A 26,692-nucleotide genomic window follows, 5' to 3' on the forward strand; every position below is an offset into this window, starting at 1 on the left:
AGAAAAGACACGAGACAGGATAGCCTTCGATTGCCTTTCGGCTGTGGGTAAAACGCAACCCGTTTCCCTGTAAATCGCTATTTATATACATACATAACATATTATGCATGTATGTATGTATGTATGTACATATATATACGCATTATTTATTGATCAGTTCTGTGTCGCTTTGTGCCTTTTTTTTATTATTATTGTATTTGCTTCTTTACGAATGCCGATTGAGTTATTGATTTTGATTCCCATTTTTTGTGGTGGCAACTTTTTGCTTTTTTGTCCCCCCGAATCCTCTTTCCCCTGTTTTGCAGTATAATTTTTATGTAATCATGTGTACATACATACATATATACACTATATGAGAAATCTATAGAGGCGTGCATATGTATATGTGCATATGTATGTATGTATGTATGTAGCCTTTGCTTTAGAACATTGCCCCCAACTCTGTGTGTTCGCGGAGCTTTCGAGATTTTTTCTCTGCTCCTAGTGCCATTGAAATAATGTGTGCTTAAAATTGTTTAGATAAGATTTAATTAGAGCAAACAAATCGGTAAAAGCAAACAGAAACCAAACAAAGTAGTGAAAAACGGAGCAACAATGAACAAACTAATAAAGAAAGTGACAGGAAAAATGTACATACATACGTAAGTAAAAAACCATTTTGGCAAATTCTTTTCATTCATTTCATTTGAATGACACTGTTTTCTATCGGCCCAGCTATTTGGGGCCAAATTGCTTTTCTGGTTGCAGTTTCAGTTGAAATTTCAATCAAAGAGCAACTCGTGAATATTTATCAGCCAGACTAATTGTGACATACTTAATCGTAACTAAGAGTGTGCATGTATGTATGTATGTACATGTGTATATGGCCGATGTACCGGGCTCTGACTATACATATGTATATCGGGGCACTATATACAGCGGCTATAATAACAACAATGAACACAAGTCGAGAGGCAATGGCGCACTTTAATAATAAAAATCATTCATACGTAATTTCATTGGAATTTCACGCTGCTCTTTCTCTTCTTTTGACTTTGCCTTTGCCTTTGCTTCTTCTTTCGCTGTTCGCTTTGGACCCTGCTTCGGTTTTTCGATTCTGTTTGTGCCTCCAGATTCATTGGCCATTATTTCTTGATTTTTACCCACCAAGCGCAAGCTTGAAAAGCTTTTTTTTCCGACCTAGCAGCTTCTTTTTGGATGATGAGTAATGGTTGTATCAAAAAGTATCACAAACTATTTATTTCTAGAAGTTAATGGTCAGACGCTTGTTTGTAATAGATTTTCATTTTATAATAATATTTTCAGCATTTTTTAGAATTTATCTTTACATTTATGTATATTAAAATTCAATGGTTAACATGGCGTATGCGTGATTTCTGGGCTTGGTGGTTTGGTTTCGCAGATTGATTAAAGCCGTCATCAGTGGCAGTGACTGCCGTCTCAGCTGGTGCACCACCACTAGCACCACCGCCTTAACCCTTAACCCTTTTTGCCCACTCCGATCCTATTAGCCTGCTCCTCCTCCTCCCTTTCTATTGAATTTCGGTCCAGGGCTTTTGCGCTCGCTGAAAATTCGCAGCTCACTTTTGGGTTAACGATTAGTGAGCTGATGGAATGGGTGGGGTTTAAACTGGGGGAGGGGGAGAAGGAGTGGGAGAGGGAGTGGGAATGGAGTGGGAGAGGGCTGGCTTGCCAAAGGAAATGGTGAGTTTGGATTCCTTTGTGGTACTAGTGCCACTGGAATTGTGTTTCGTCTCGCTTGCACTTGTGGCCACAACACAGCAGCAACATCTGAGTGCAAAACTAACTGAACAACGACAACAACAACAACAGCGAAAGCAAGCAGCGGCAGAGCTGCAGCAGAGTTTGGGCAGAGGGGCGATACACTTGGAGAAATAAAGTTCTTCCACTGAATACGTTTTAAGCAAAATCGTTAAGTTATTTCTTAATGTAGTTTAAAAGAAAAAAAAAGGCAAATCATTGCGAAAAGTGACAGCCGTAATCTAAATTCGTAATCCCATGAATTATCGATAAGTGTATCGGTTGGAGAAAGCAATGCAATCATCAGCAGAGGCTGAATAACTAGCGGTAAAAAGGGGAAGAGGGAAGGGGAGAAGGAGAGGAGAGCTGGGCCATAGATGGCGGTTAAGAGGGAGGAGGAGAAGGCTGAAGAGGAGGAAAAGTGGGTGGGGCAAAAAGGGGGGAGGGGGGGGTGGTAGAATGGCCTGCCAAATACACAGAGGCCAAAGCCGAAGCTAAAGCCAATATTTCAAACTCGCCTGGAAATATGGAAAGTTTGTGTGCGTTTGAGTTGCGTGCCTTTGCATTGGTGTGTGTGTTCGTGAGTACGAGAGCATCTGCACGTGTGTGTGCGTGTGTATGTGTGAGTATTTGGTGTTCGTGTGCTTTGTGCCAATGCAATCGGCGTTCCTGCACCTGCTGCACTCTAAAATCCACTTTGCCTCTTCCCAAAATTGGAGCCACCCATTTTTTTTCACTTTAAAAAATTGTTGGCAATTACTACATTTGACTCCTATTCTATACATATTTTGGATATATAAAAAAAAACTTAAAAATTAAAATCAAATTATTTTCGTTCATTTAGTTGTTTTACTTTATTATTTTACTGAGAAATGAAGACAGTATCATGTTTTTCTCGTTGTGTGTCCCTTTTTTAAAGGCCCCCGCCGCTGTTCTTCTCTCTCCTCGTCTCCTTTTTGGGCTGTGTATCAATTTCAAAATGGCGGAGTGAATGTTTCCACAGGACGTAACAAGGGGTGGGGAAAGTTGGGTGGTGAAGAGGGGGGAGGGGAAGACCCCACTCCACGTACATGAATGTGTGCGTGTCTCGCGCTATTTGGCGGAAGTCACAAACTTATTGGTTAGCAACGGACCAAAAAGAGTGGCGTCCAGGGACGTGGTGGGTGGTTCTGGGTGGAAAAAGTGGGCGAAGAGGTGGGCGGGGTCGGGGCACGGGGGACGGGGGACGGAGAAAGGCCCGGACAAAATGGCGGACATGGCCTAGAGACGTGTAAGCAAAGGCAACAACAACGACAACTACAACTACAACAACAAAGCCGAGAAAATTCTGCCAACGATTGACATTTTCCAGTTTGCAAGTTTTCCACGAATGTTGCAACGCTTTTCCCGCAGCCAACGAAAATTCCTCTTCATTCGCAAAGGTTCAAATGAAAAATGTAATTAAATCAATTGCAGACCCTCAACATTTCGTTACAATAATTAATTTAAACATAGTTTAATTCCCATTCCCAACAAGAATAAAAGCCTCGTTCATTTCTAGTAATACTCACGTAGGACAGATACATCGCTTTGCTATATCCATAAAAAGTATTTCAAGACACAAAAAATAACAAACTTTTTATAGCCTTACCTGAAAGTAAAAAATAAAAACAATTAGTTTGTTTAATAAATAATAAACTTGTTTATATGGTAACCAAAAATATTTATTTTGGATTTATTCAATAAAGTTATCTAATCAATTCCCTGAGAATTTGTTATTAAATTAAAATTGTTGAAAATAGTCCCTTCGTTGGAAACAATCACACCAACAAACACACACACACACAAACACACACAAACACACATACACACACAGATGGCCAGAAGTCTTTGTGTTAAAGTTCAGGGAAACGTTGCGCAGCTAAATATGCTACAAAAACACACATTCACTCCATCTATTTTCCGGTTCCCGTTCCCCATCGGAAAAACTAACTCAACATGACTCTGATTTCAACACATGGAAAACCACCAACCAACCAACCAACCAACCAACCCGCCGGCCCACTCTTGAGTTTTCCATTCGACACTTGTAATTCACCACAGGCCAAAAGGCGGCGGGCAGTGCGGGGGAAACTGGGGGGAAATTAAGGGGCGGGGTTAGCGTGTTAAATTATTTAAAGTTTTCCCAACGAGATGATGGAGCCGCACAGACAGCGGAAAATGGGGAGAAGCAAAGCGGCAAGTACGAAAGCGTAAAACAAAAGGTACGAGAAAAGGGAATGAAATAAGTGGGTGGAAAAAAAAAGAAAGAAATAAAAAGGCAAAACACACACAAAAAAAAAAGGAAGGAAAACGCAGGACGAAAGACGACACACGCAGGCGTGGGTTAGGGAAATTCCAAGGGGGTTTTCCGGGGGGCTTTCGACTGCTTTTGGACATCGCATCCTTCGTGTTGTCGTTTGTCGGTTTTATGGTCCCGTCGCATCTGCTTTTCCTACCCGAATTCTCCGGCTGCTTCCCCAGCCGCCCACTTTGTTTTTCATTACTTCCCTCAGTTTTCCCCGCATTGGAATGCCTTTATTGTTTTTATTATAAGTATTTATTTTTTTAAATTTAAAAAACTTTAATTGCAAATTGTCAGGAAAATATATTCAGTAAAACAAATAACAAATACGCGAAAGTATATAAAAAGGCGAGGCTAAGGGATTACGAGTTTATAATCATGGCTTGTCACGCGAATTAAGTTGAGTCAATCGCAAGGAAAAAATATAATACTAATAAACAAAAATATTAGGTCTCAAGGAAATGAATATAATCTTAGTTAATTACAAAAATATTCTCTAAACTATTTCCGTTTTCCTTCTGGCCCACGCAGCGTATGAATTATATTACATTAAGTATACGCCTTGATAGCTCCCGCAGAAAATGTTTTTTCCTACGGGAAGGCAAAATTAAGAAGGAAAAAATAATCTTTATTGTCCATGAAGTGCAACAAAGTCGGATTAATAAACAAATGCTTCATTGCCGTAAAATCAAGAAAAAATCTGCGTATTATTTTAAAGCAAGTCCGAGTGTTATTCCAAATCAAAGGTTAAAAGGCTCAACTTATCTAAAGTTTGTTTGCCCAGCAATTACTTAAGTTTTCAACTCGCAATTCGAGTGCGAACTGAATTTTGAACTTTAAGCCAAGAGTGGAATTTGGAAGTCGATTTGGGAATTACACTTTAGATTTGTGCATTATTTATCTGCCCTTCTCTTTGGGCAATTACGAAAAAAAATAAGAAACCGAATAAATCGATGTGAAGCCATGTTTACTATATATAGACACTTTTTCTATATATAGCAACCGTGTAGAACAGCTGTTGCTAAGGCCTAAAGTTCAGCTCTGAAAAATGGGCGAATGCCAATAAAAAATATCAGGCAAACAGAGACAGGTATACAGGAGCAAACGAGAGAAAGAGAGACAGAGAGACAACTACTGAGAAAAGCTTGAGTAGTTTCGCAACTTTGTCATCGGAAATCACTTAAAATGGAATGGAATTTTGAAAACCAAGTTAGCAAGCTGAAACAGAGCTAAAGGAGCATATTATTTATGTAAATGGTAATAAGGTAATAAGAAGAAATTAGGTAAAAATTGGACAGGTGTACGAGTGAATTTGAACAAGAAATTGATGAAAGCTAATTATACATTTTTCACCAGTACTTTGTTCGTTTGGTGTAAAGTGCAATTTGTACTTTGTTTTGTTCCATTTTTTTTTGTTTTTGGAGGTCCGAGAGTTCGATTCGGTTTTCGAATTTTGTTTTTTTTTTTTTTTGTTGGTCATTGATTGCAATGGCAGCCATAACAACAACAACAACACAAACACCAACAACAACAACAACAATAACAATCTCTTTAGAGAGGCAATTGCAATGTACACGAGTGTGTCTGTATGTAAATTGCTTTGTTTATGGGCCAAGCGAACAAAGCAAAGCGAACAAATCGGCAACAGAGGAGTATATATATATATAAAAATATATATATATATATTTGTATGCCATGTACAAAGTGTATGTAGATGATTCCGATTACATAAATACAAATTTCAATTGAAAGTCGTTCAAGTGCAAAATACGAGAAAAGAAACACAAACAAAAAAAATATATAAAGAAGAGTGCATTTCAGATCGTGACGAATAGGAAATGCCCTAAGAACTTATCTTATTGAACTTGCAAAAAAAAAAAAAACATTTTAATTTGTATATCGTGATATAGTAGAGACATCATTACTATGCTCTCTATAGTCTGCAATTTTTAGGTTTGTTCCCCTTGAATATTATTATATATTGCTCGGAGTCAGTACACCGGCTTCTTCTAACAATTAATATCTACAAAGTCTTGGTTCTTGTAAAAGTAAGGTGTGCAGATCAGTGATATATAGCCAGAATATCTGTATGTTTGCTAACTTTTGATGGCGTGCAAACTGCAATGAAATGTAAACAATAAATGCAAAGTGAAAAGAATTAATGCGTTTTCCGAAAATGAACAAATTTTAAACAATTTTCAGTATTCACCAGAAAACGATCTTTTGAATATTGATTTTTAGTAAGCCAGATTTTGACCACCAGTGTAGCTTAAAGTTTTTTCTACTCTCTGCACATGTGTTTTAGATATTTTTTAATGGAAACTTTGATTCATTGAACTGCACTTACATGGGTGTATAAAAATATATATATATATATATGTGTGTGTATATCGAGGGGGAAGAGGGGGAAAGTGGAACGTTGGGTAGTGGAAAACCAGTTTTCCGTCACAGTTTTCCGTCGCTCGGCTTCAGCTGAGTTCCAATTGCATTCGCAATTCCACAATTGTCAACTGCCTTTCTCGACGACTTCTTTGGATTTGAATGCAACCGATATAGACATAAATGTACACATATATATATATATATAAGTATACGGACAAACAGATAAACACATCTGAAAGATACACAGACAATGAGAACCAGATTTGCACTGCTTAAAAAATGTTTTCTCCATGTCTAATAATTGTTTCAATAGTTTTTAGTTGCCTTGGTTATTCCCATTTCTTTTTATTTCATTATCGTTGGTTTGCTAAATTACAAAAATAGACATAAAGCAATTACAAAAATAAACAAATAAAAATAAGTAAACATATATGTAGAAACAGAGTATATAGAAACACAAGCTGATAACGAAAAATGAACAAATAGAGAAAGAAACAAAAAAAGAGAGCTGATGATAGCGATCATGGCGAAAGTAGATTGTAAAGCGAATAAATAAATATAGATTCTATAGCCACGTTTCAAAAGTTTCGATTAGCAGTTGTATTGTTTTACCCATGTGATTATAACTGAATCTCAAATACTTTCTTTCTTTTAAAAATATCATTTTTTGAGAGGTTTAATGAATATTTTTTGCTGTAACATTTTACACCTATACGCTTTGTTGTTCCAATTGGATTCAGCTCTCCCCGTCTCATTCGGAAGTCTAATTGGAAATTGTGACTAGCTGGGAATCGTTCGCTAGCTGCCTTCTCAATGATAATCCAATTAAATAACAACAGTTATAGATCTATGCGAGTGTGTGTGTGTGTGTGGGGGTACGAGGGCCATCTCCCTCGCACCCGTTCACAGTTAGATACATTAGATGTATCTGTTTCTGGTATCTGTATCTGTATCTGAACCTGCAGCCTGTATCTATTTCTAGTCCAAGTGCACTTGTAAATCAAACAATCTCCCTGCTGACGCCCGTTTCTGCTTCCAACTTCGATTTCTTTGCCCTCATATTTTATCTCCACCTTCTCCAAGTTCCCCGAAAAAGAACTCCCAATGACGTCAACGTAATGCGTTGGTTTTTCACTCAAAGGTTTTGTAAAACCAGAAAAAAAAACCAATAATTCAGAATTAGTTCTTCAACTTCGATTAAGTGTAATCTTATAGGTTGCATACGATGAATTAGCATAGTTAAACCATAGAAAAGGAGGCAGGTTATGGACTTACTTAAAAAGTATGTAATGTCTTTGGTTAAACGCGTGCAAACTTACCTAGAAAGAAAAGAAAATAAATTGCAATTAGTTGAAGATCCATGAAGAAGTAATTAAACGCATAAAAACGTATTGTATTTCTTATAGAAATTATCGTAAAGATATATTTTTCTCGCCTTGAGACCCAGAAGATCTTTGAATAAATAACTCATTGGTAGTTGACTAATTTTTTTTCGGGTGTACCCGATGATAGGCGAAGTATTGAAAGCTCTTTTAATTTCTTTGTTATTATGCTGAACAGTTTTTGAGCAGCAGCTGGTCCTAATTTCTCACTGTATCTGTGTGTGCGTCTCAAAGTGAGTGTGTGTGTGTGTATCTGTGTGGTGCCTTTTTGTGTGTGTGTTTGTGAGTGAGCCGCAGTCGCGAAGGTGCTTACGCGAATTGATGAAGAAACGAAAAGGAGCAACAAAGAAGAAAATATTTAAACACGCAAAATTCTAAAACTCTTTTTATTTTAAATTAACACTAGTAATTAATTTAGGCAAATATTATTTTATTGATAGCTGGTGTCGCACAGATATGAAATTGTCTCTTCTGCGTTCCATTTTCCACTTACACAAAAGTTCAGCAAAGCAAATTACGTAGTTGATTTCCCTGCGTTCGACAGCAAATTTTAATAATAACAATACTACTACGCACGGAATGAGCAAACAGAAAACTGACGCAATACACAAAGTCCACAACAGACAACAGTACACTGAGAAAATGTGGCGTGTTCTTCGGATGTCTAAAGTATCGTTACATGCTCACACTCGAACGCAATTTGTCTCCCATTTTCTCTCTGTGCAAATGAACAAATTCAACCCGGGACAGAAGGCAAGAGGCTGGGGCATCAGGAGATGGGGCATAAATGGGACAATTGCCGCATCAGTTGGAGATTTTCTTTCTGCCACCACTCTTTCATGAGGCATTATGTAACTGAACAAGAAGGTTGAGGTCCCATGTACAGGAAAAAATTTGTTAAATTTTTTATAAAATATAAAACGCTTTTAATAAAATATATAACGTTTTTATTAAATTATATTTGTTTGATAATCACAAGTCTCAGTATTTTTTGGTCGTATAGGACAATCGTTAACCCTGCAAAAGGCTTTTTTTTTTCCTTTCTTCTCGTAGAGGGAGGATTGGAGGACAAAATAAAGGAGTAGCCCCTTTGTAGGTTCCCCTGAATTCCCTACCCTATGTATTTCGCATTGTCTCGCCTCGTTGTACATATATTTTTATATATTTAGACGTATGTAACTGTTTTCGTATTTCCACTCGACAACTGGACGTTAGTTGTGGGCTGAAAAAAAACACAACCAGATTCTCTGTGTGTATAACACAAAAAAAATAATATTATTTTGTGTGTTTATGAACCTTAGCGGAGGTCAAATTTAAAAGGAGGTTTGTCCAAACTAAAAAGGAAAATATTGAATATAGTGGGTGCACCCAAGAGGTATTACATTTTCTACTTGTAATACAATATAATAGATAGTATAGGTATAGCAGATAATATAAGTATTGTAGATAATATAAGCAGATGATCTCGAAGTCAGCTGAGTAATAATTTCTAACATTTGTATTTTTTAATCCCTAAAACCTTCTTAAAGTTTGATATAAATATAAGTTATGGTGACGTAACCTTTAGCATTTTTCCCTTCCTTTTTTTATATATAATATTTCGTCGACTTTACCTCAATGTCATTTCCATCAATGGACTAGAAGTTACTGAAAAACGCCTTCGAGTGACGACGACTGCTTCGATCTGGGCTTGTGAATAGGAAAAGGAATGGGGAGGCAAGCACGTGGACTCGTGGAAAAAAACAACATCGCAGAAGAAACTAATTGAAATGCGCAGTTTTGTAGTATTACTCTATTTTTCGATTAAGACGGCAAACTGGAAATGTAAGCCCGGTCAAATTTAATGCGTAATTAACATGTTTCTGTTTGAAACAACCATGCGGATGGCAAACAGCAGCAAGGGAGTAAGAATTTGTGGTATATTTTGGCCCTTGACGGGGTTGCAAATTTCGCACGGTTCTTTTCAGGTTCAGTTTTAGGGCTAAACAAAAGCGGAATCGTTCATTCAATTATCTTCAATGCAGGCGCACACACAGCCAACACACACACACACACACAGACCGCAAAAAAAAAACCCATACAAACGGAGCAAGAGACACAGATACGTTTTATATCTAGATACAGAATTTCCGTTTGGGCTCTTGTTTACTTTCCATAATGTTCCACGACTGCTACCTCTCTCTGAATTTTCCATTTCTCTTGGCTGGGCAATAGGCAGGCAGGTGATAGGCAGATGTAAGGCACGCCGCTCTACACTTTTCCATCAAGTTCGAAATAAATAATATTTTTGGATTTTTTCTTATGCCTTTTACATTTTTTATCACATGAAAAAAACGAAGTTTGTTATTTTAGTGAACAACAATCTGAAAGATTTATTCAATAAAATGAATAAATGCCAATAGAAGATTGTATGCCTAAATATAGTGAAGGTACACTTTTATTTTATGAATATCCCGTTCTGCGAAAACGGATACAAATATCAATTTTTTTAAGAGTACCAAATTCATTTTCCAGACACTTTTTGGATAAACAAGAGACCATATAGTTTATGCCAAAATGCTTTTCTTGTACCAAAAAATACATACCACTTTAGGTTGCATGAGCAATCTTTTAGCAAAACAAATAGTGTAAACCGAAAACAGAACGAAAATATGATTGCGAAAGCTAACTGAGAATATCCACACACCGAATAAACTGAAGTGAATCATATCGAAAAGTATCTGCAAGCAGTATGCAAATACATAAGGGGTTATATCACCCGAACCATTTCTAACATTGTACGGAGAAATACAAATGCATCCAAGTGACGCATTAGTTTGGCTTAATAAACAGCAGACAATGAGATATAGATCAAAGTCTATACAATGTAAAATAAATTTCTAGTGATTATTAAGTTGATTAAAGAGTATAGAGAACATCAGAATAATTATTAATTAATTATTTTATTGATCGACAGAAGATTACGAGACATGTAAGTGAGTTAATTAAATTTTATTGATTTTGTTCGAGTGCTTAAAATATCTGGAAATATCAGAGAAGCGACGAAAGACGAGGCGGCGATGTAATGGCATTGACATTGAAATGCATTTTTCTGTGAGAATTTATTTGTGCTACCTCCACAATTTCGTACTTTGTTATATAAATAGCCATAAGGGTTATGCAGACGACGGCCAGAGTTACATACATATATAGTAAAGTATAGTATATATAGTATAGTATGTATGGAAATAAAAATGATACGAGGGATAGATAAATTAGTCCTTTGGCGTTTCGCCTGATCGAACATGAGTAAAAATACATATCAACATCGAGGATGGGGGGTTGGTTTTTCGGTGACTCATTTCACGATTTCACCTCATGTTACCTAATGCGATTGTCATTCAGAGTGTTTCATCGTTATGATGAACTCAGCCAAATGATATTTCCCCATTTCCAACACAGCACAAGTTGAACTTTAGATTAACCAGATTAGTCAGTAAAATGGCGAAAGATCAACAAAAGTATCTGATACTATATAGATATTGTGGATTGTTAAGTGCAGATAAGATATGATAATGTGAGTGCGCCACAATCGAGTTTAGAATTTAGAAGAGCATATAAATTTAAATTTAAGTAAGCTAGTAAAAATTATAAATGGACTTAAAGAATTCAATTCAATTCGTTTTTTTCAAATTTGAAACTTACATAAAAATCTTTATAAAACAAATAATAAACATCGTCCTCGAGATTGTTGTTGTTGTTTAGTTGCTGTTGTTGTATCTGCTGGCTGCCGCTGTTGTTGTTGGTGTTGTTGTTGGTGTTATTATTGTTATTGTTATTGTAACTATATTGATAACTGTTGTGGCAACTATTGCTGCTATTATTGTTGTTATTTATTTGATTGTTACACACTAGCAATTGTTGCTGCTGTTGTTGCTGCGGCAATAGCAATAGTTGCTGTTGTTGTTGCTGCTGCTGCACTTGCAACATATGCTGCTGCTGCTGTTGTTGTTGCTGCTGATGATGTTGTTGCTGGTGATGAAGATGATGATGGAAATGTTGTTGATAGCTGGGCGTCTGCAATTGCCAATTTTGCATTGCACATACATTTAGATAAAACCGCTACGCATAAATATATATATATCTATTTTTTCTGCATATCTTTCATTTGTATCTTTCTTTTATTTTTTAGGAAACTGCCTGCGGAAAAAAGTGCACATGAAAAAAATTAACACACACAATTATTGATTATTTGTTTTATTACTGGGTAATATTTCTGGGGTCATACACTTTTTGAATTTTATTCGTTTAATTCAATTATTATGCGGCTTTCGTTTTGTTTTTTAGAGCTTGTTGATTTTGTCATATTTATGAATTCCTTTCTTACGTTTATTTTCGCTTGCCTTTTCTTACTCAATATTTTATTGCCTTCTTTTTGTCTTTACTTGTTTTTCTTCGATTTTCGCTTCTTGTTGTTTCTGGTTTTATTTATTTTTGTTTGCTTATTTAAACTTGAAATGAGCTCAAGGTAAAAATTTGTATCAACGACCGCAGTGACGTCAACGTCGACTGCGACTGCGACGCGGGCAGAATAAAACACTCGAAAAAAATATGAACAGCTTTAATGCATTGCTATGGAGCGCAAGAGTCGGATTTGTTTGGTTTTAAATAAAAAATTAAAACCGAGAACTGATAAGGCAAGGTTGTTAATTATATTTTTCAAAAACTTGATATTTTGCTTGATTTTTTTTATTCACTAAGTTAATTGATTTGTGTCTTTTTTTATTTATTTGGTAATCTTTTGTTAATGTTGTCGTATAATTATATTTAGCTCGCGCCGCGTGTTTTGTTGTTGTTTTGTTTGTTTTCCTTTTTTGACTGAAGAAGAATCAAATAATACGAAACGATGACGCTCTCTGCCGACGTCGGCAGAATGCACTCACAAACACTCACTCACCGATAAAATGAAATGAAACGGGAGAGTACGCAAAAAAGGCATTGAAAGCTAAGCAACAAAAATTATTCGTAGGGCGCAAAAACAAACAAAAACCATGAGTACATAAGCCTCAAACACACAGATACACGCACACACGCAAGTGCAAAAATTGTAGCGCAAAGGCAGCAACAAAAATGCTCTAGCATAACTGTTCTGGTTACCTACCCCCTCTCTCCTTCTCCTCCCCTCCCCCCACACTACCACAAGCATACTCCCCTTATACCTATACTCCCCACCACCCAATCTTCTCTCCTCCCTCTCCTTTTGTCCTGTCCTTCGTCTTCTCTCTTGCTGCCTCTTCTTCTTCTTCTTCTTCGTCCCAATGTTGTTGTTAGGCGGAAATATTGTGTATGCCAAAAAGCAATTGCAATATTTGGACATGGGCGAAAAAGGAGGGTGCAAATGGGGGGCGAAAAGGGGTGCCGATAGGGGAAGAAAATGGAATGCAATAGTTGCATTCTCTGTATTTTTGAACTATTTTATTTGTTAATATTCGACATTTTTACGGAAATCAAGTCCCAGCTATGTATACCGTTCAATTAGTGTCGCAGGAAGGTAGTAAAAACAGGCTACTTTTCTTGGTAAAAAAAAAGGTAGCTCTTTTGAGTTGTTGCAAACCCCCAATAACCATCACATTCTACCCAATTAATATATGACACTTTTTTCAGTTTCAGTGATACCATGTCGCCAGCAATGTGTGCCAGACATTATCGAATTATAATTTATGCCCTCGAAATGAGTCAACTTGGTGATAAATTCCTCAGTCTTTCACTTCTCTTTTTTCGCTTTTCCGCATATTTTTCAGATCTTCTCATCGGCTTTTTCTGACTCAGCTAAAGTTGCCTTCAAAATTTCTTGAAAATGTTGAAAAATCAAAAATATTTGGTTTTTTTGTGGTGAAATAGTTAATACTTAATAAACAATGGGAAATTTGTTTCAATAAAAAAGAAATGTAAAATTTTATAACTTATATTTTTTGAAATGAAATCATGTTTGTTAGGAAAAATTGGTAACTTTTTCTGATCTCTGAACTTTTGCTGCCTTAACTTAATTGAACAACAAATTAGGAACTCAAGAAAGTTTTTTCTTTTGCTGCCTTTCGCGTTTTATTTTTTAAATGAAACGGGCAAACAGAAGAAAAAACACAATATAAATGTCAAATGGAATTGGGGAAAACGGGGAGCATGTGCAAATGAGTGCATGAATAAATGATGCATAATGGAATGAGGGGAAATTGAGTGGGAAGCAAAGTGCCAAAGAAGAAAAACTTTTTCTGCTATAATAATATGAGAAACGGAAAGAAAAAAAATGTATAAATATATATACATATATATATATATAGATTATATGTGTACTTTTGTGTGTGTCTGAAAACGAAATGGTGGACTGTAGGCATCAGAGTGGCGGACTCAAACCGACTTCGAGACTTGGTCTCTCGGTTATATCGGTCTGTATATCTGCCCCGTCCATATACATATATAATATATATAGACTTGTAGGTATATCTGTCTGCACTCCCGTATCTGTTTGGCCGCAACAAGAACAACAATCGACTTGTGTACATAATGTGTATCTGTATCTAAACAAGCGACAAGAAAAAAAAAAAGGAGGAGGCGAAGAGCTTCGCTTCAACCATTGAACCGGTTGAAGTCATATTTGCCACTGTACAAGTCGGGGCCTAAAAAGAAGAAGAAGAACAGCCCAGCTAGCAACACCACTAAAAAAAAACAACAACACCAGAGACACCAACGACTTCAGCGCGATAAGCTTCGAAAACGTTGACAGCCAAAAGCAAAAGCCTTCCCATGAAAACCGTGCTCACTTACATTTCTAGTTATTAACCTAAGCTGTTTTGTTTTGGGGTGAAAACAGCAAGGTTTTTCAGATACTTCGACCTTAATAGGAAAATACATACTCCATACATCCAAACGTGTAACTTAAATTTCAAATTAAAGAAACTTTGGAGTTTATATTAAACCAGATAACAATCACTAAGTCAGGAAACTTAATAAATAATATTAATAAGGTAAGGCCAACACTTGTGTCTATCTATTGGATTACCACGTTAATCCATCGTTGTTCGCCGTCGACAACTGACATCTTTAATTCCCGAGCAGAAAGAAAATGTTAATTAAATAAAGCGGCAACACAGTTGTTCTTTGCCTTGACTTGAATAACTCACAGAAAAAAAAAAAAATTATGTATACACCAGCGAATCGGTGGTTTATGCCTGACATATGTGCTATGTACATGGGTGCGTACGGATATATTGCCGCATAAATATATAATGTACACCACAAATACATACATATATGTATGGACGTGTACGTGTATATCTTTGTGAGCTTGTGTGTGTAGATGTACTCCCGAGCAGCGACAAATTTCGGTTGTTTGGGTTTTATTATTATTTTTGTTCCTTTTTTTTTTTTTTTTTTGTGGCCATCGGTCGCTTGATTAAACCCCTCACCAACAACCACACACCTTTCTGATAATTTCTCGCTCATTTTGCGCCGAGTTTCGGACTCGAGTCGACTTCGAATTCGGTCTCGCGGCTTCGAATTCGAGTTCGAGTCTCGCCACGAAGGCAGAGGAGGAAAAAAAATGGGAAAAATTGTAAGGAGAGACAAAGTCGGCGACAGAGGCAAAAGACCAAGCATTGAATTTAGTTCAAATGCCACAGGCCCCCCTCTTGAAACGCCCCTCTTCTCGCCGAGTCTAAAGACCCCACACCCCAGCCCCTGTTTAACGACGCCCCTGCCCACTGTGTCTGTGTATATATGGGTGTGTGTGTGTGTATCCGGAGTTTTGTGTATTAATTCTAATAAGAAGGAAAAAGCATCTGCAACAGCAGCTTAGAATGAATGCTTTCAGCCCAAAGTACAGTGGGCACTCCTCCTTGGGTAATGTCTAAAAAAAAAAAAAAATAAATATTTCACAATTTTCATAAATGGTATAAAATACATCTTCTGCATACACAAATATTTATCCTATAATAATTCCCTATTAATTCTTACTATTTCAATAGTTTCTTTGTAAAACCGATATTATTTCCATTTTTTTAAATACCTAGATACCTTTGAATATCCGAATACCCATACGCACATATTCGAATCCAAGCATTTCCTAACCATTTTTTATTGCAATTCTTCTTAGCGAGTCTGACTGACTGCTTGCTGTTTTTTTTTTTTTTTTTTTGCTGCTACTCAAGTTGAGACGTTGCTTTGCTGGCTATCTCGTTGGGTTTTAGCCGTCGTTTTCTTGTTGCTGTTAGCAGACGGTTGACAACAATGCCAATGCACCACCACCACCAGCACCAGCACCGCCACCACCAATAGCAACAAAAACAACAAACCAGTAAAAACAAGAAAAAGTTGGCCCGAGAGCAAGAGCTACTTGGCCATGTTAATTGTGGGGCAATATCAATTTCTGTGTGTGTATCCATCAGATTCGCGAGATACTTTTGCGAGTCGAGATCGCCGAACCGTTATCTCCGGCGCCGAGCAGCAACAATAAAAATCGGAGAAAAATACGTGATTTGTTCTAGACATGTTTGCCGTATACAAAGATACAGAAAAAAGATACACAGATACGCGGCTACAGATACAATTTACATATAAACAATTTTTTTGCGCAAAAAAATAGCACAAAGTATACACAACAAGGCACACGATGATGAAAACGTGGAGGAGGAGGACTGGGCGATAAAGAAGAAGAAAGGAGGAGCGGTGAAAATAACGGAGGCAAAGCAAAGCTTTGAAAGAAAAAATGTTCTGTCCATTTTTATCGTAAATTTCGCCACTTTTTGGGGATTTGCTTTTCCTGCGAGGAGAAAAGGGTTTTCTTCTACTCCTTTCCTATGTACATATAACATTTATTTTTATTTAAATTTCCCCTCTTTTATTTTTGCCAGGCACAGGGAATGTGGAGAGCCAGTTATTACCCTTATTGGCAGAAAGCAAAACGGTTTTTACTTTAGACAACATAAAATAAGTATTTTAATTTGTGAAACAAGTATGTAACATTTTACATTTCTTCTTCTTTAATATTACTTTTATTCCATAAAACGGAACATCGGCAACAATATTAAAAAAATATTCGGGAGAATGCTTTATCCGATGATAGTACAAAAGTTAATCAGCCTACTCTTAATAAGCCGTCTTTATATTATATATTTTAATTACTAATCATATTTTTGCACCTTCTTTAAATTTATGCAGTACATTTGAGTTTATGGAGACATACTGCAACTGACATTGACTGGGGAATATAATAAAAGCTAGTAAGACTAACTGAGAAAAATAAAACTGGTAACTAAAAAATCGTAATCCGTGACCATGTTTTGGACTCGGCCATTAAGTTTTCCTTTTATTTTATTTTGTTTTGATTTTTTTTGTTAATTTTGAATTCCTCGAATATTTATAGTTGGCTCTCAACGGGCAACATTCACAAAAAACAACACACATTAACAAAATTAGCCGCTCTTTATGTTTACACTAGTTTGTCTTGCTCTTCGGTATTCGTGTTTTCGATTGTTTAACGAAATGCACTGGGAACACTGAAAAAAAAGCACAACACTTTGGGGAATTTGTTGGTGGCTTTTGTAAGTTGCTTTGTGGGAATTTTGGAGTTTGTTTTTGATTGTTGCCTATGTTTATATTGACTGTTACACTTTGCATTACATTTCTGTTTGTTTTTCTTTATATATTTTACATAACATTTTTTTTGTTATGGATATTTGTTATTTGTTTTTAGATTTTTGTTGTTGTTTTTTCGATACCGTTTTGATTTTGATGGCGTTTGAATTGCGACTGAAACCGAAACTGAATTGATGCTGCTCACCTCTCCCTCTCTCGTTCTCTCCTCTCTCTCTCCGTCTCTCTCTTTCCCTCTATCGCTCTCTTTCGCCCCTCTGCCGCAGCCGACGCCGACGTCGCCGTTCGTTTTGCATGCAGCCAAAATGGGGAGCGAGGTGGAGGAGGAGGTGCAGTGGGGTTGCGGGGGAAGGAGGTGGTGGGTAGGTTCCCATTTCGCCTAGCAGCATATTCAATTTAAACGCACTGGGCACACACACCAGCACACACATAGGAGTACACACACAGCATCACACGAGTGCAGCGACGTCAACTTAGCTAAAAACTTCGAAATGCGTAAGCTACGCTGCCGCTGACGCCGACTGCGACTGCGCTGCCCACGTTGACGTCGTGGCCCATTCGCGCACACACAATTTTTTTCGCAAACTTATTGGTCTTTTTTCGTGTAGGTCCAGGCCAAACAGCAGTGTTCAGAAAATGATGGCTAAACAAGAAGGGAAGCTCACTTCGGCAAACCAAAGCTCGCATTAATACTCTTGCTGTTTAAAACAATAATTTGTAAATTGCCTAGTGTCACATTCATAAACTAATCAATCTAAAAAACATAACTTAAGCAGCACAGTTTTCTGTTAGTTTAGTTTGGTTAGTTTAGTAAAAAAATTATAAAACCCTTTTCAGGACTATTATTTCAGCCGCTGCTGTGCAGGACAGCCTCGAAGCAACACTCACTTTCCCCCTCGCAGAAACGAGACTTAACTCACTCATTTCGCATCGTTTTCAGTCAGTTTTCGTCGCCAGGTTCGCGGCCTCGTCGTGGTTACTCTGCCACCTTCCTCCCCTCCTCCGCCCACCTGCTCTTTAGCACCCCTTTTGGCATCCATCTTGGCCATATATATATATATATATGTCCACAGATCCACATCCACATTCACATTCACATCCACTTCATCCATCCATTTGACTCGCTCTTCAGCGAACAAGCAGAACAAGGTGGCAACAATTGCGTTGCAGCCCAAGGACTGCATAGATACATTCACTCGATGCGCAAAAGGACCAGATAACGAAGAGCTTGACTACCCTACCCGAAACCCTATTCTTGAAAATACCTATGCCATGTGTAACAGGTGCTCGATGAATGTTTACTGTTAAACGAGGAATTAACACTATAGTTAAAATTTTGAACTCAAAACCATGTTCCATAAAATTGAATTAAATATGGATTAGCTTAGTAAAATAATATATACTTGTGAACACACAGGTTTTATAAAAATAATAAAAACACCATTTACTCCGCAGCATCCCATGTACTTCAATTCGTAGGGCATCAAATGGTCTCCCAATTAGGAGTTATTAGGTTACTCCGTGGCCCACGACCACCCAAGTTTGCATCCTGTCATTCTGGCACTTTCGAGGGTAATCAAAGACGCAGGCCCACTGTGGTTGCCTTTGCCTTTGTTGTTGCTGCTGCTGCTGCTTTTGCTTTTGCTGGTTTTGGCCAGCAGCAACAACTACAACATGAAGAGCTAAAAGCGACAGACAGAGAGAGGGGAGCCATACTACACAGGACACAGAAGTCGTCCTTTTTGTCGGCCGAGGTCCGGGTCCACTCTGCTTTGTTTTAGCCAACAGCCTGTTCCTCTGCTGCCGATGTTGCTGCCGTTCTGCTGCTGTTGTTGCTGCTGCTGTTGTTGCTGTTGCTGCTGCTGCTTGTCGATGATGAAGTGGCCGACAACGACGACCACGAGACGACGCAGCGACAACAGCAGCAGCAGCAGCATCACCATCAGCAGCAACAACAGCAGCAACAACATCAGAGGCAGCAACATCAGGGGCAGCACGGCAGCAACGTCGTCGCATCGCAATCGCGGCATGCGTCGTTTTATAGATGGAATTGTGTGTGTATATATCCCCCAAAAACCACCCCTCCCACCACCCCGCCCACTCCTCTCCCCAAACAGTACAGATATATATACGTACATAGATCGGTGTGTGCTGTGCGCGGCGCATAATATTCCGCACGCACGTACAACAACAACAAAAACGACAACAATAACAACAATAAGAACAACAGCAAGATGTTGCTGCCACAGCAGCAGCAGCAGCAGCAATACACGGCAGCAGCAGCAGCAGCAACAACGGCGGCAACAAGCGCACTTTAAGTGTAGCAAAATGGACTGCAAAACTTGTGTACAGTACTCGTGGCATATGTACACAATATATGTATGTATGTATGTATGTACGTACTTCAGGGGCATACATACATATGTACATACATGGCCCGATAAATACATCCATGTATGTATGGCACATAGACCAAAAACCCAAGAGGGGCGAAGAATTGCTCAGATTTTCGGAGGCTGGTATTTCGGCTAATTATAATTCCAAGACGGTTCAAAGATGCCACCATGCGGCACTATATGCTGTGTGCATATAATTAACGCACATCCCATGTTCGGCAACACAAAAATTTTGTATAATAATATTAGAAAGCCAATCGAACATCAGTTAACCCAAATTGCTTGCTAATCAATTGGCAAGAAGACCCACTATTCTATCTTAAATTGCCCCTGCTTGTAGGGAAAATATCAACTTCATGTGTATTTATTTTTGGGCAATATCTTAGGAAGTGCAAAGAGCTAAATACTGCGAAAAAAAAGGGTTACACCAGCCAGCAGAGTGAGACAGATGCAGAGCGGAGAGTGAGAGGGCGATAGGTGCCAACTGCAGTCAGCCAACAGTAACCAGTTTTGCAATGCAGCAGCAACAGCAACAGCAGCAGCAACAGCAACATCAACGCACAGCAGCAGCAACATCAAGTCGAACAATCGTCAAATACACAAAATCCACTTTGCAAATCATCAGCTACGGCTCTAAAAACTGAACTACGGTTCCCGGGCAGCAAATCCGGGTCTGGGGATTCGAGTCCGGGTCAAAACTGGGAGGCAAAAGGGGGAGGTAACGGGGGCAGTGGCAGGTGCAGAGGCAGAGGCCGAGGCAGGGGGCGGGGGGCGGAGGGGTTTCGGGTCAGAACGGGGTGTCGTCCACACACGCGTGCAACATGCAACTTGAGAGCTTTCCAGCACCACATCAGAGACATTTTCCAGTGCGAAAAACGAAAATGCAGCAAGAAAATCCTACGGCGTGTTTTCCATGTTCCAGCAAAGTGCAAAAAAAAAAAAAACAAAAAAAAAGCACAGTACTAGTAAAAAGGAAAGGAAAACACACAGAAATTATATACACACGGACACACACACACACACCCACCCACACAAAGCCAGCCACCACGCCCACTTTGCAACGCCCACGCCCCTGCACCGAATAAAATTGCATTGGAAAATCGGCAAAGTCCCCAGAACTGGAAAATGTCTGCAGCTCTACGTATACAGATGTGTGGAAGGGGATTTTTTTTTTTGGGTGGAGACGGAGATGGGGGTTCAAAAGGTAACAACACCAAAGCTCAAACCGAAAGTAAAGTAAGGCCAAAAAAAAAATAAAACAGACAACAACTGGAACACACCGAAAAGCTTAAAAAACGGACTAGTAAATCTGACAGAAAATACTAAATTAGAATAAAAAACTATTTCATTCATTCGTGTTAAAGCCAGATATAGAAATTGGTTTCAAAATACATAACGGAAAATATATATTATTGGATTACCCAATTTTTTAATTGAAAAATATTGCAATAAGTATAACAACCCTTTTGTCTGTGCCTTATACAAAATTGCCTTTTTTATGTGTATTTAATGAAAAACACGACATTTGCAGGGGAAACAAAATATTTAATGACTTTATTTTGCCCGAGGACTTCTATATGAATATTGTATGGGGAAACTTGCGACAACCCTTTATTGAGCGAGTGCCGTGTCATCCAATTCGAATGAGTGCAAAATACTGCCGCCTTCCATTTAATCAGCGAGTGCCATAACAAAAATGATGGGCCCGAGAGCTTTAATGCCAAGATGGGGGAAAAGTAAAGAAAACGGGAAATAAACGAGGAAAAATAGGAAAGAGAAAAAAAGAGGTAAGAAAATAATAAAAGGAGAAAATGCGAGAAAAAAAAAAAACGAAAAAAGCGCGGGGGAAAGAAAAGCTCATAAAATAAGTAAAGCAACCAACACAAAAAGAAAAAAATAAAACAACAAACGAAGAAGAGGCGTAAAGTTTGCACAGACTTCGCACATCAAACACGCGAGCAACTTGCAACAAGTTTGAAGTCCCTGCTAAAAATAAAACCTAAAAACCCAAGCAGAGTGAGACGGCTCTCTCTCCCTCCGTTCATTCTCTCTCCTGCTCTCCCGTAAGAAAAAATATGTGATACGACAGTGATTACGCGATTTTCCATAATAAATGTTGTGGTAAAGGCGACCTTCCGGTTATGGCAGCCACACCAATACCAATGCACAGAAACACCCACACATAGATACTCGAGACTCTCACGCACACACACCCATGCAAATTACGAACACACACATACAGTTGGCGAGCACTTGTTCGGATTGCCGACAACGAAAAATCAACAACAACATGACGACCTTCCTTGCTCTCCTACTCTCTTGCTCTCTCTTTCTAGCCCCCCTCACTTTGGACCCTTACTCCCCACAAACTGCAGACGCTCTCTCTAGCGGAAAATGTCGGTAAACAGTGCAACCGGTTTTTTTTTTGCTCGCACATGGGAAAAAAAGGAAACATCACGATAAGCACAGTGGGGCAAGACTTCACAAATATAGCATACTTATATGGGTTCATGTATGGATGTGAGATACCTAACAAAATGAAAGGATCATGTACATATGTATCGTAATATTGAATGAACAAAAATGATCTGCAAAATATTCGTTTGCATGTTTTCATTTTTTTTTTCGAAATTGAGAAAAGCCATTTTTGAAGATAATCTGCACTTATAGTAGCATACTTATTAGGGAATCTTGTAAGGATTTCTCATTCATCGGATTTAACCTCCGGTAAAAGCTTTGAAATAAATCATGTTTTTGATTGAAACTTTAAAGTATTATTTTAAGCATTCATACTTTTTCATTGTTCCAAATCGTAAAAATGCAAAAAATATAAAATTCAAGAAGAATAAACAAAACCAATTACAAAGCAATTACATTTTTAAGTCCACGATTGAAGAGCTCTTAACCCACCGTGCTGTTCCAGCAATGTCGACGCATTTGCTTTGAGGAGAGTCGAAGTCCAAGTCCCCAAAGCTTGGCAGTCCCCCTTTTCGCGCCCGCTCCCCTTCAAAGTGTTGTTGGTGGCTGCCCATGGCTCGTTTTACTAGGCTAATGTGTTCTGGTTTTCGGATTTGTGTGAGAGACTCTGACTTCGCTGTCAGCTAGTGTCTGTGTAAGGTTTGCCGTCGTGTAAGTGTGCGTGTATGTGGATTGCACTGGCATTGGTATTGGTGCTGCCGTGTGTTTGAGCATTCATTCAACGCTCAACGGTTGCGTCGCTTTGGGGGCGCGCGCACATTGAATTCAGTTGAGAGCTTTGCAGTTTTGTCGGTCCGTTTTACTTTTCATTTTTGTTGCTCTTGCCATTTTCTCGCCGATTTTTTATTACCCATTAATAGTTGGGAGTATAAATGCGGCTTGCAAAGTATTCTACAAATCCGACCTTAATAAAAAAAATCTTTATGCGGAATGATATTTGTAAAATTGAAAGGAAATATTAGTTTAAAATAAATTTTTTTCTGTCAATTTTGAGTAAAGTTTAATTTATAAGTTAACTTTAAATAAACAAAATAATAATGAATTTCAAATACGCAAGAAACTACCTCAATTATTGATAAATAATGAGGCAAAGTAATTTTCTAGGTCAGGCATATTTTAATCGCAAACCAGGGTGTCGCCAAAGTCGGGATACCCTCTGTGTATTTTGATCTGTGTATAGGAAACATTTCACACGCTGCTTTTTGCCAAGCACTTGACTGTTGAGTGGCGGTTGTTGTTGTCCCCGTTGTTGTTCTTGTTGTTTTTGTTGTTGGGCGCCGTAGTCCTATTTGTTGTTGTTGTCGAAAATGTTGGGGTTCGTTGCCGTTGTCGTCGCTGTATAGTTGTTGCTGTTGCTGTTTCTGTTTCGGTTTTTTTTGTCTGGGTATAGCCCCATTTGGTATTGCTCTGCTGCCAGTTGCTCGCGTGCGTTATGTTATCAACTTCAGTTGCTGCCTGCAAGGCGCGACGCTTGCACGTCGTCTGTCTGCCAGAAGTCTGCTGCCCGGGCTATAATATCGGGTTTTTGGTGGGGAATTCGTGGGGTCGAGAGGGGAGGGCACTTTACTATACCTCTCACCGGGGTAATCGGTTTGAGTTCATTTTCATTTAAATGGAATTAAATATGGTAAATGATGAAATCAAGGCGGGCGAGTGAGACAGCCAGCTGTCGTGTGTGGTGAGGTTTACAAACGTACATATCCCCCGCTATAGATGTACATACACATGTACACCATATTTTATACACAGAGATATTATAGAGATGTGGTGAAGGTGAGTGCGACGACCGACCGACCGATGCGAAGAATTCCAGACCCGTCTGAAATTTTTGCACTCTTTTGAAGAGGCACATTTGTAATCCATATAATAAATAAATAATTTTTGAAGGGGCAGTCGGCTTTATGGGGATGGGTTTTTATGGTATGGTTGCTTGGGTATAGTTAGTAACAGAATCTCATCGAAAATCGAGATTCGATATTCGAGGGAAAGAACAGGCGCGCAGAAAATTGAGACAGCGGCCGCAGCAACGAGAAGGGAGAGCGAGAGTGGTTGGGAACGTAAGTGGGCAACGGGGGATTAAAGAGAGCGCAAGAGAGTGAGACTGTGGGAGCTGGGGAAAAAAATCGATAAACTTGCCGCTGATAAGCAAGCCAAAAAAGAAAACAGAAACAGGGAACAAATTAAAACCAGACAAACAACCACCGCTGAGAATAGAAATAGGAAGCGTCGTTTGCCGCACGCTGCTGCATCCGTGGCGGATACGTGTCTTCTACCTGACGCGCGCGTCTAACCGCCAATTTAACAGGCAAACAGCGAGAGAGCAGGAGAACCGAAGAGCAAAACGTTGACCGCAACGCAACACTCGCCGGTTGTGGGATGTGGGCCAGCGAGCGAGCGAGATGAAGAGACAAAAAGAAAGAGATAGTGAATGGGCGAGAGCGGCAGTAGGGTTGCTAAGTGTTACGATGGAAAATGTGTTGATAATTATTACTGTTAGTTGTAATATGGGCCTTGATTTACATTTTTTATAGCTTATTCTTACGTCGATAAACCTCGTGTTTTAACATTATTAAACATTTTTTCTATGCTTCCGATACGAAGTTGACAAACCGTTTTAATTTGACTAAGTTGCCAGGAATAGCTCGACAACTCTGTACCCCCCACTACTCCTACGCTCACACTCTCTGTAGTTCTCCGTCTCTTTTTCCCCCACAAACACTGTTATAATTTGCTCGGCAAGTGGTTTTCCCTCTTCTATCCCTCTCTCTATCTGGCTTTTGTGGGTTCCGTTATGAGAACGACGTAAGCTCTTAATGACAAATGTCGGTAGGAAAAATTAAACTCTTTATTTTTCGGCCGATTCGGTATTTTATTTTGTCGGTTTACAACTAATCCCCAGCACGAAATCAGCTAATATTTGCCTACACCCGATTTATGAGCGATTTCGTATGGTATTTGTTGTATGTCGCAAATGCGAAACACCGGGTGTTAAGAAATCGACAGCAGGCGAATATTTACCGAAAAAAGAGCAGCGAGTGGAAATAACAAACACAAGATGGACAAAGCAAAATATAATGTTGAAATATTTCCACGCAAATAATCTAAGCGTAAAGTACGGAAGTAAGGAAATGAACACCCATAAAAAACACAATGGATATTCGAATAAATCACGTTAATTGGCTAGCCAAAAATGACATATTTGTCATCTGTTATGCGGTTAGCTGGCATTTGCTGTCTTTTCCATATATCAGACGAGTACAGTGGGTACCCATATAATAATATTTCATATTAAAATATTTCATTGGTAACAACAGTCGTACCAAATTTCGCAAAAACAAAATTTAACAATTTCTATCAAATTTGGTAACTACCTACCGCTATCCTACAAACAACATTTATTAAGTAAACACTGTACAAATGTACTAGTTTTATAGACTGTGGGATCCCGAGTCGCGTTAGGCAAATTAGCGCCCCCCAGCGGCCAGTGAAAACAATCGACTAGAGCTCTTCTGTGTGTTGCCCTCTCGCTTTAACACCAAGTCTTTAACTGTGTGCGTGACTGAGCTTGTCCACAGCTTTGTTTTTTCTTTAAAAGTTCGTTGCGGTTTTTCGCTTCTCGCTTTACGTTTTACTTTTACGTTTGGCGCGCTGCTGCTGTTAAAAATACCAAAAATAGATTATTTAAGAAGAAAAAGAAAAGGCAAGCGCCGCTGCAATGACGCTGCAGTCTACAGAAAGTAACAGGCGCCCAGCGGCGACACAAAACGCCAGACAGCAGCTTAAAAAAGAAAGAGAAATAGAGACAGAAAGAGCCACTCGCTACTTTTCCCTCTCTCACTCTCACTGGCTCTCCCCAAACTCGTCGGCTCTCTCGCGCATGTGTTGGCTTATGGGATGAACTCCGGGAGTGTAAATGAGACGCAAGATACTACTCTTTGGATGTCTAATTATTAATTTCTGGCATAGAAATGAATGGGGTTTTGTTGTTGTTGGGGTCTTTTTGATTTCATTTGTAGATTTGCCAATGCAAACAATAACATATTTGGGTGATTCGTTTTGTACTGCAATTCAATGGGCTTATTCATTTCATATTTTGGAAACATGAGTTCGAATTTAAAATTAATTAACAGAACTGTGAACTGTGAACTAGGCTACAAGTAATGTTCGTAAATTCTAATAATTGTTTACAAATTTTATTCAAAAATCACATTTCTTGTTTTGGTTCATGTATTTTTAATCGAAATCTAAATTGATTGCAACCTTCTACACTTTAATTTCCCTTTCTATAATCAAATGTATATTAATTAAATTCCCTTTGAGTTATTCATTTTGCATATCCTTAA

General features: G+C 38.5%; 1 protein-coding gene and 1 long non-coding RNA gene across 4 annotated transcripts in view; both read right to left on the reverse strand.

Moving 5' to 3' along the window:
- Window positions 1–26,692, reverse strand: part of LOC108091303 (serine/threonine-protein kinase tousled-like 1) — a 63,835-nt gene that overhangs the window by 17,563 nt on the left and 19,580 nt on the right. The window contains exon 1 of one of the 3 annotated variants that reach the window (XM_043207499.1): window positions 3,312–3,387. The exons of the other annotated variants lie outside the window; for them this stretch is intronic. Within the exon in view, the coding sequence (XP_043063434.1) occupies window positions 3,312–3,326 (15 nt within the window). The 5' untranslated portion in view covers window positions 3,327–3,387. Of the gene's footprint in view, window positions 1–3,311; window positions 3,388–26,692 lie in introns of those variants that run through there. 3 annotated transcript variants of the gene reach the window in all.
- LOC108091305 lies at window positions 6,908–8,448 on the reverse strand. The gene is made up of 3 exons (XR_001771386.1): window positions 8,342–8,448; window positions 7,742–7,785; window positions 6,908–7,674 (listed from the first exon to the last, which is right to left on the reverse strand). It is a non-coding gene; the product is annotated as an uncharacterized LOC108091305 (long non-coding RNA).

This window comes from Drosophila ficusphila, unplaced genomic scaffold, assembly GCF_018152265.1.
Source record: "Drosophila ficusphila isolate 14025-0441.05 unplaced genomic scaffold, ASM1815226v1 contig_198, whole genome shotgun sequence".
NCBI classification, from domain to species: Eukaryota; Metazoa; Arthropoda; class Insecta; order Diptera; family Drosophilidae; genus Drosophila; species Drosophila ficusphila.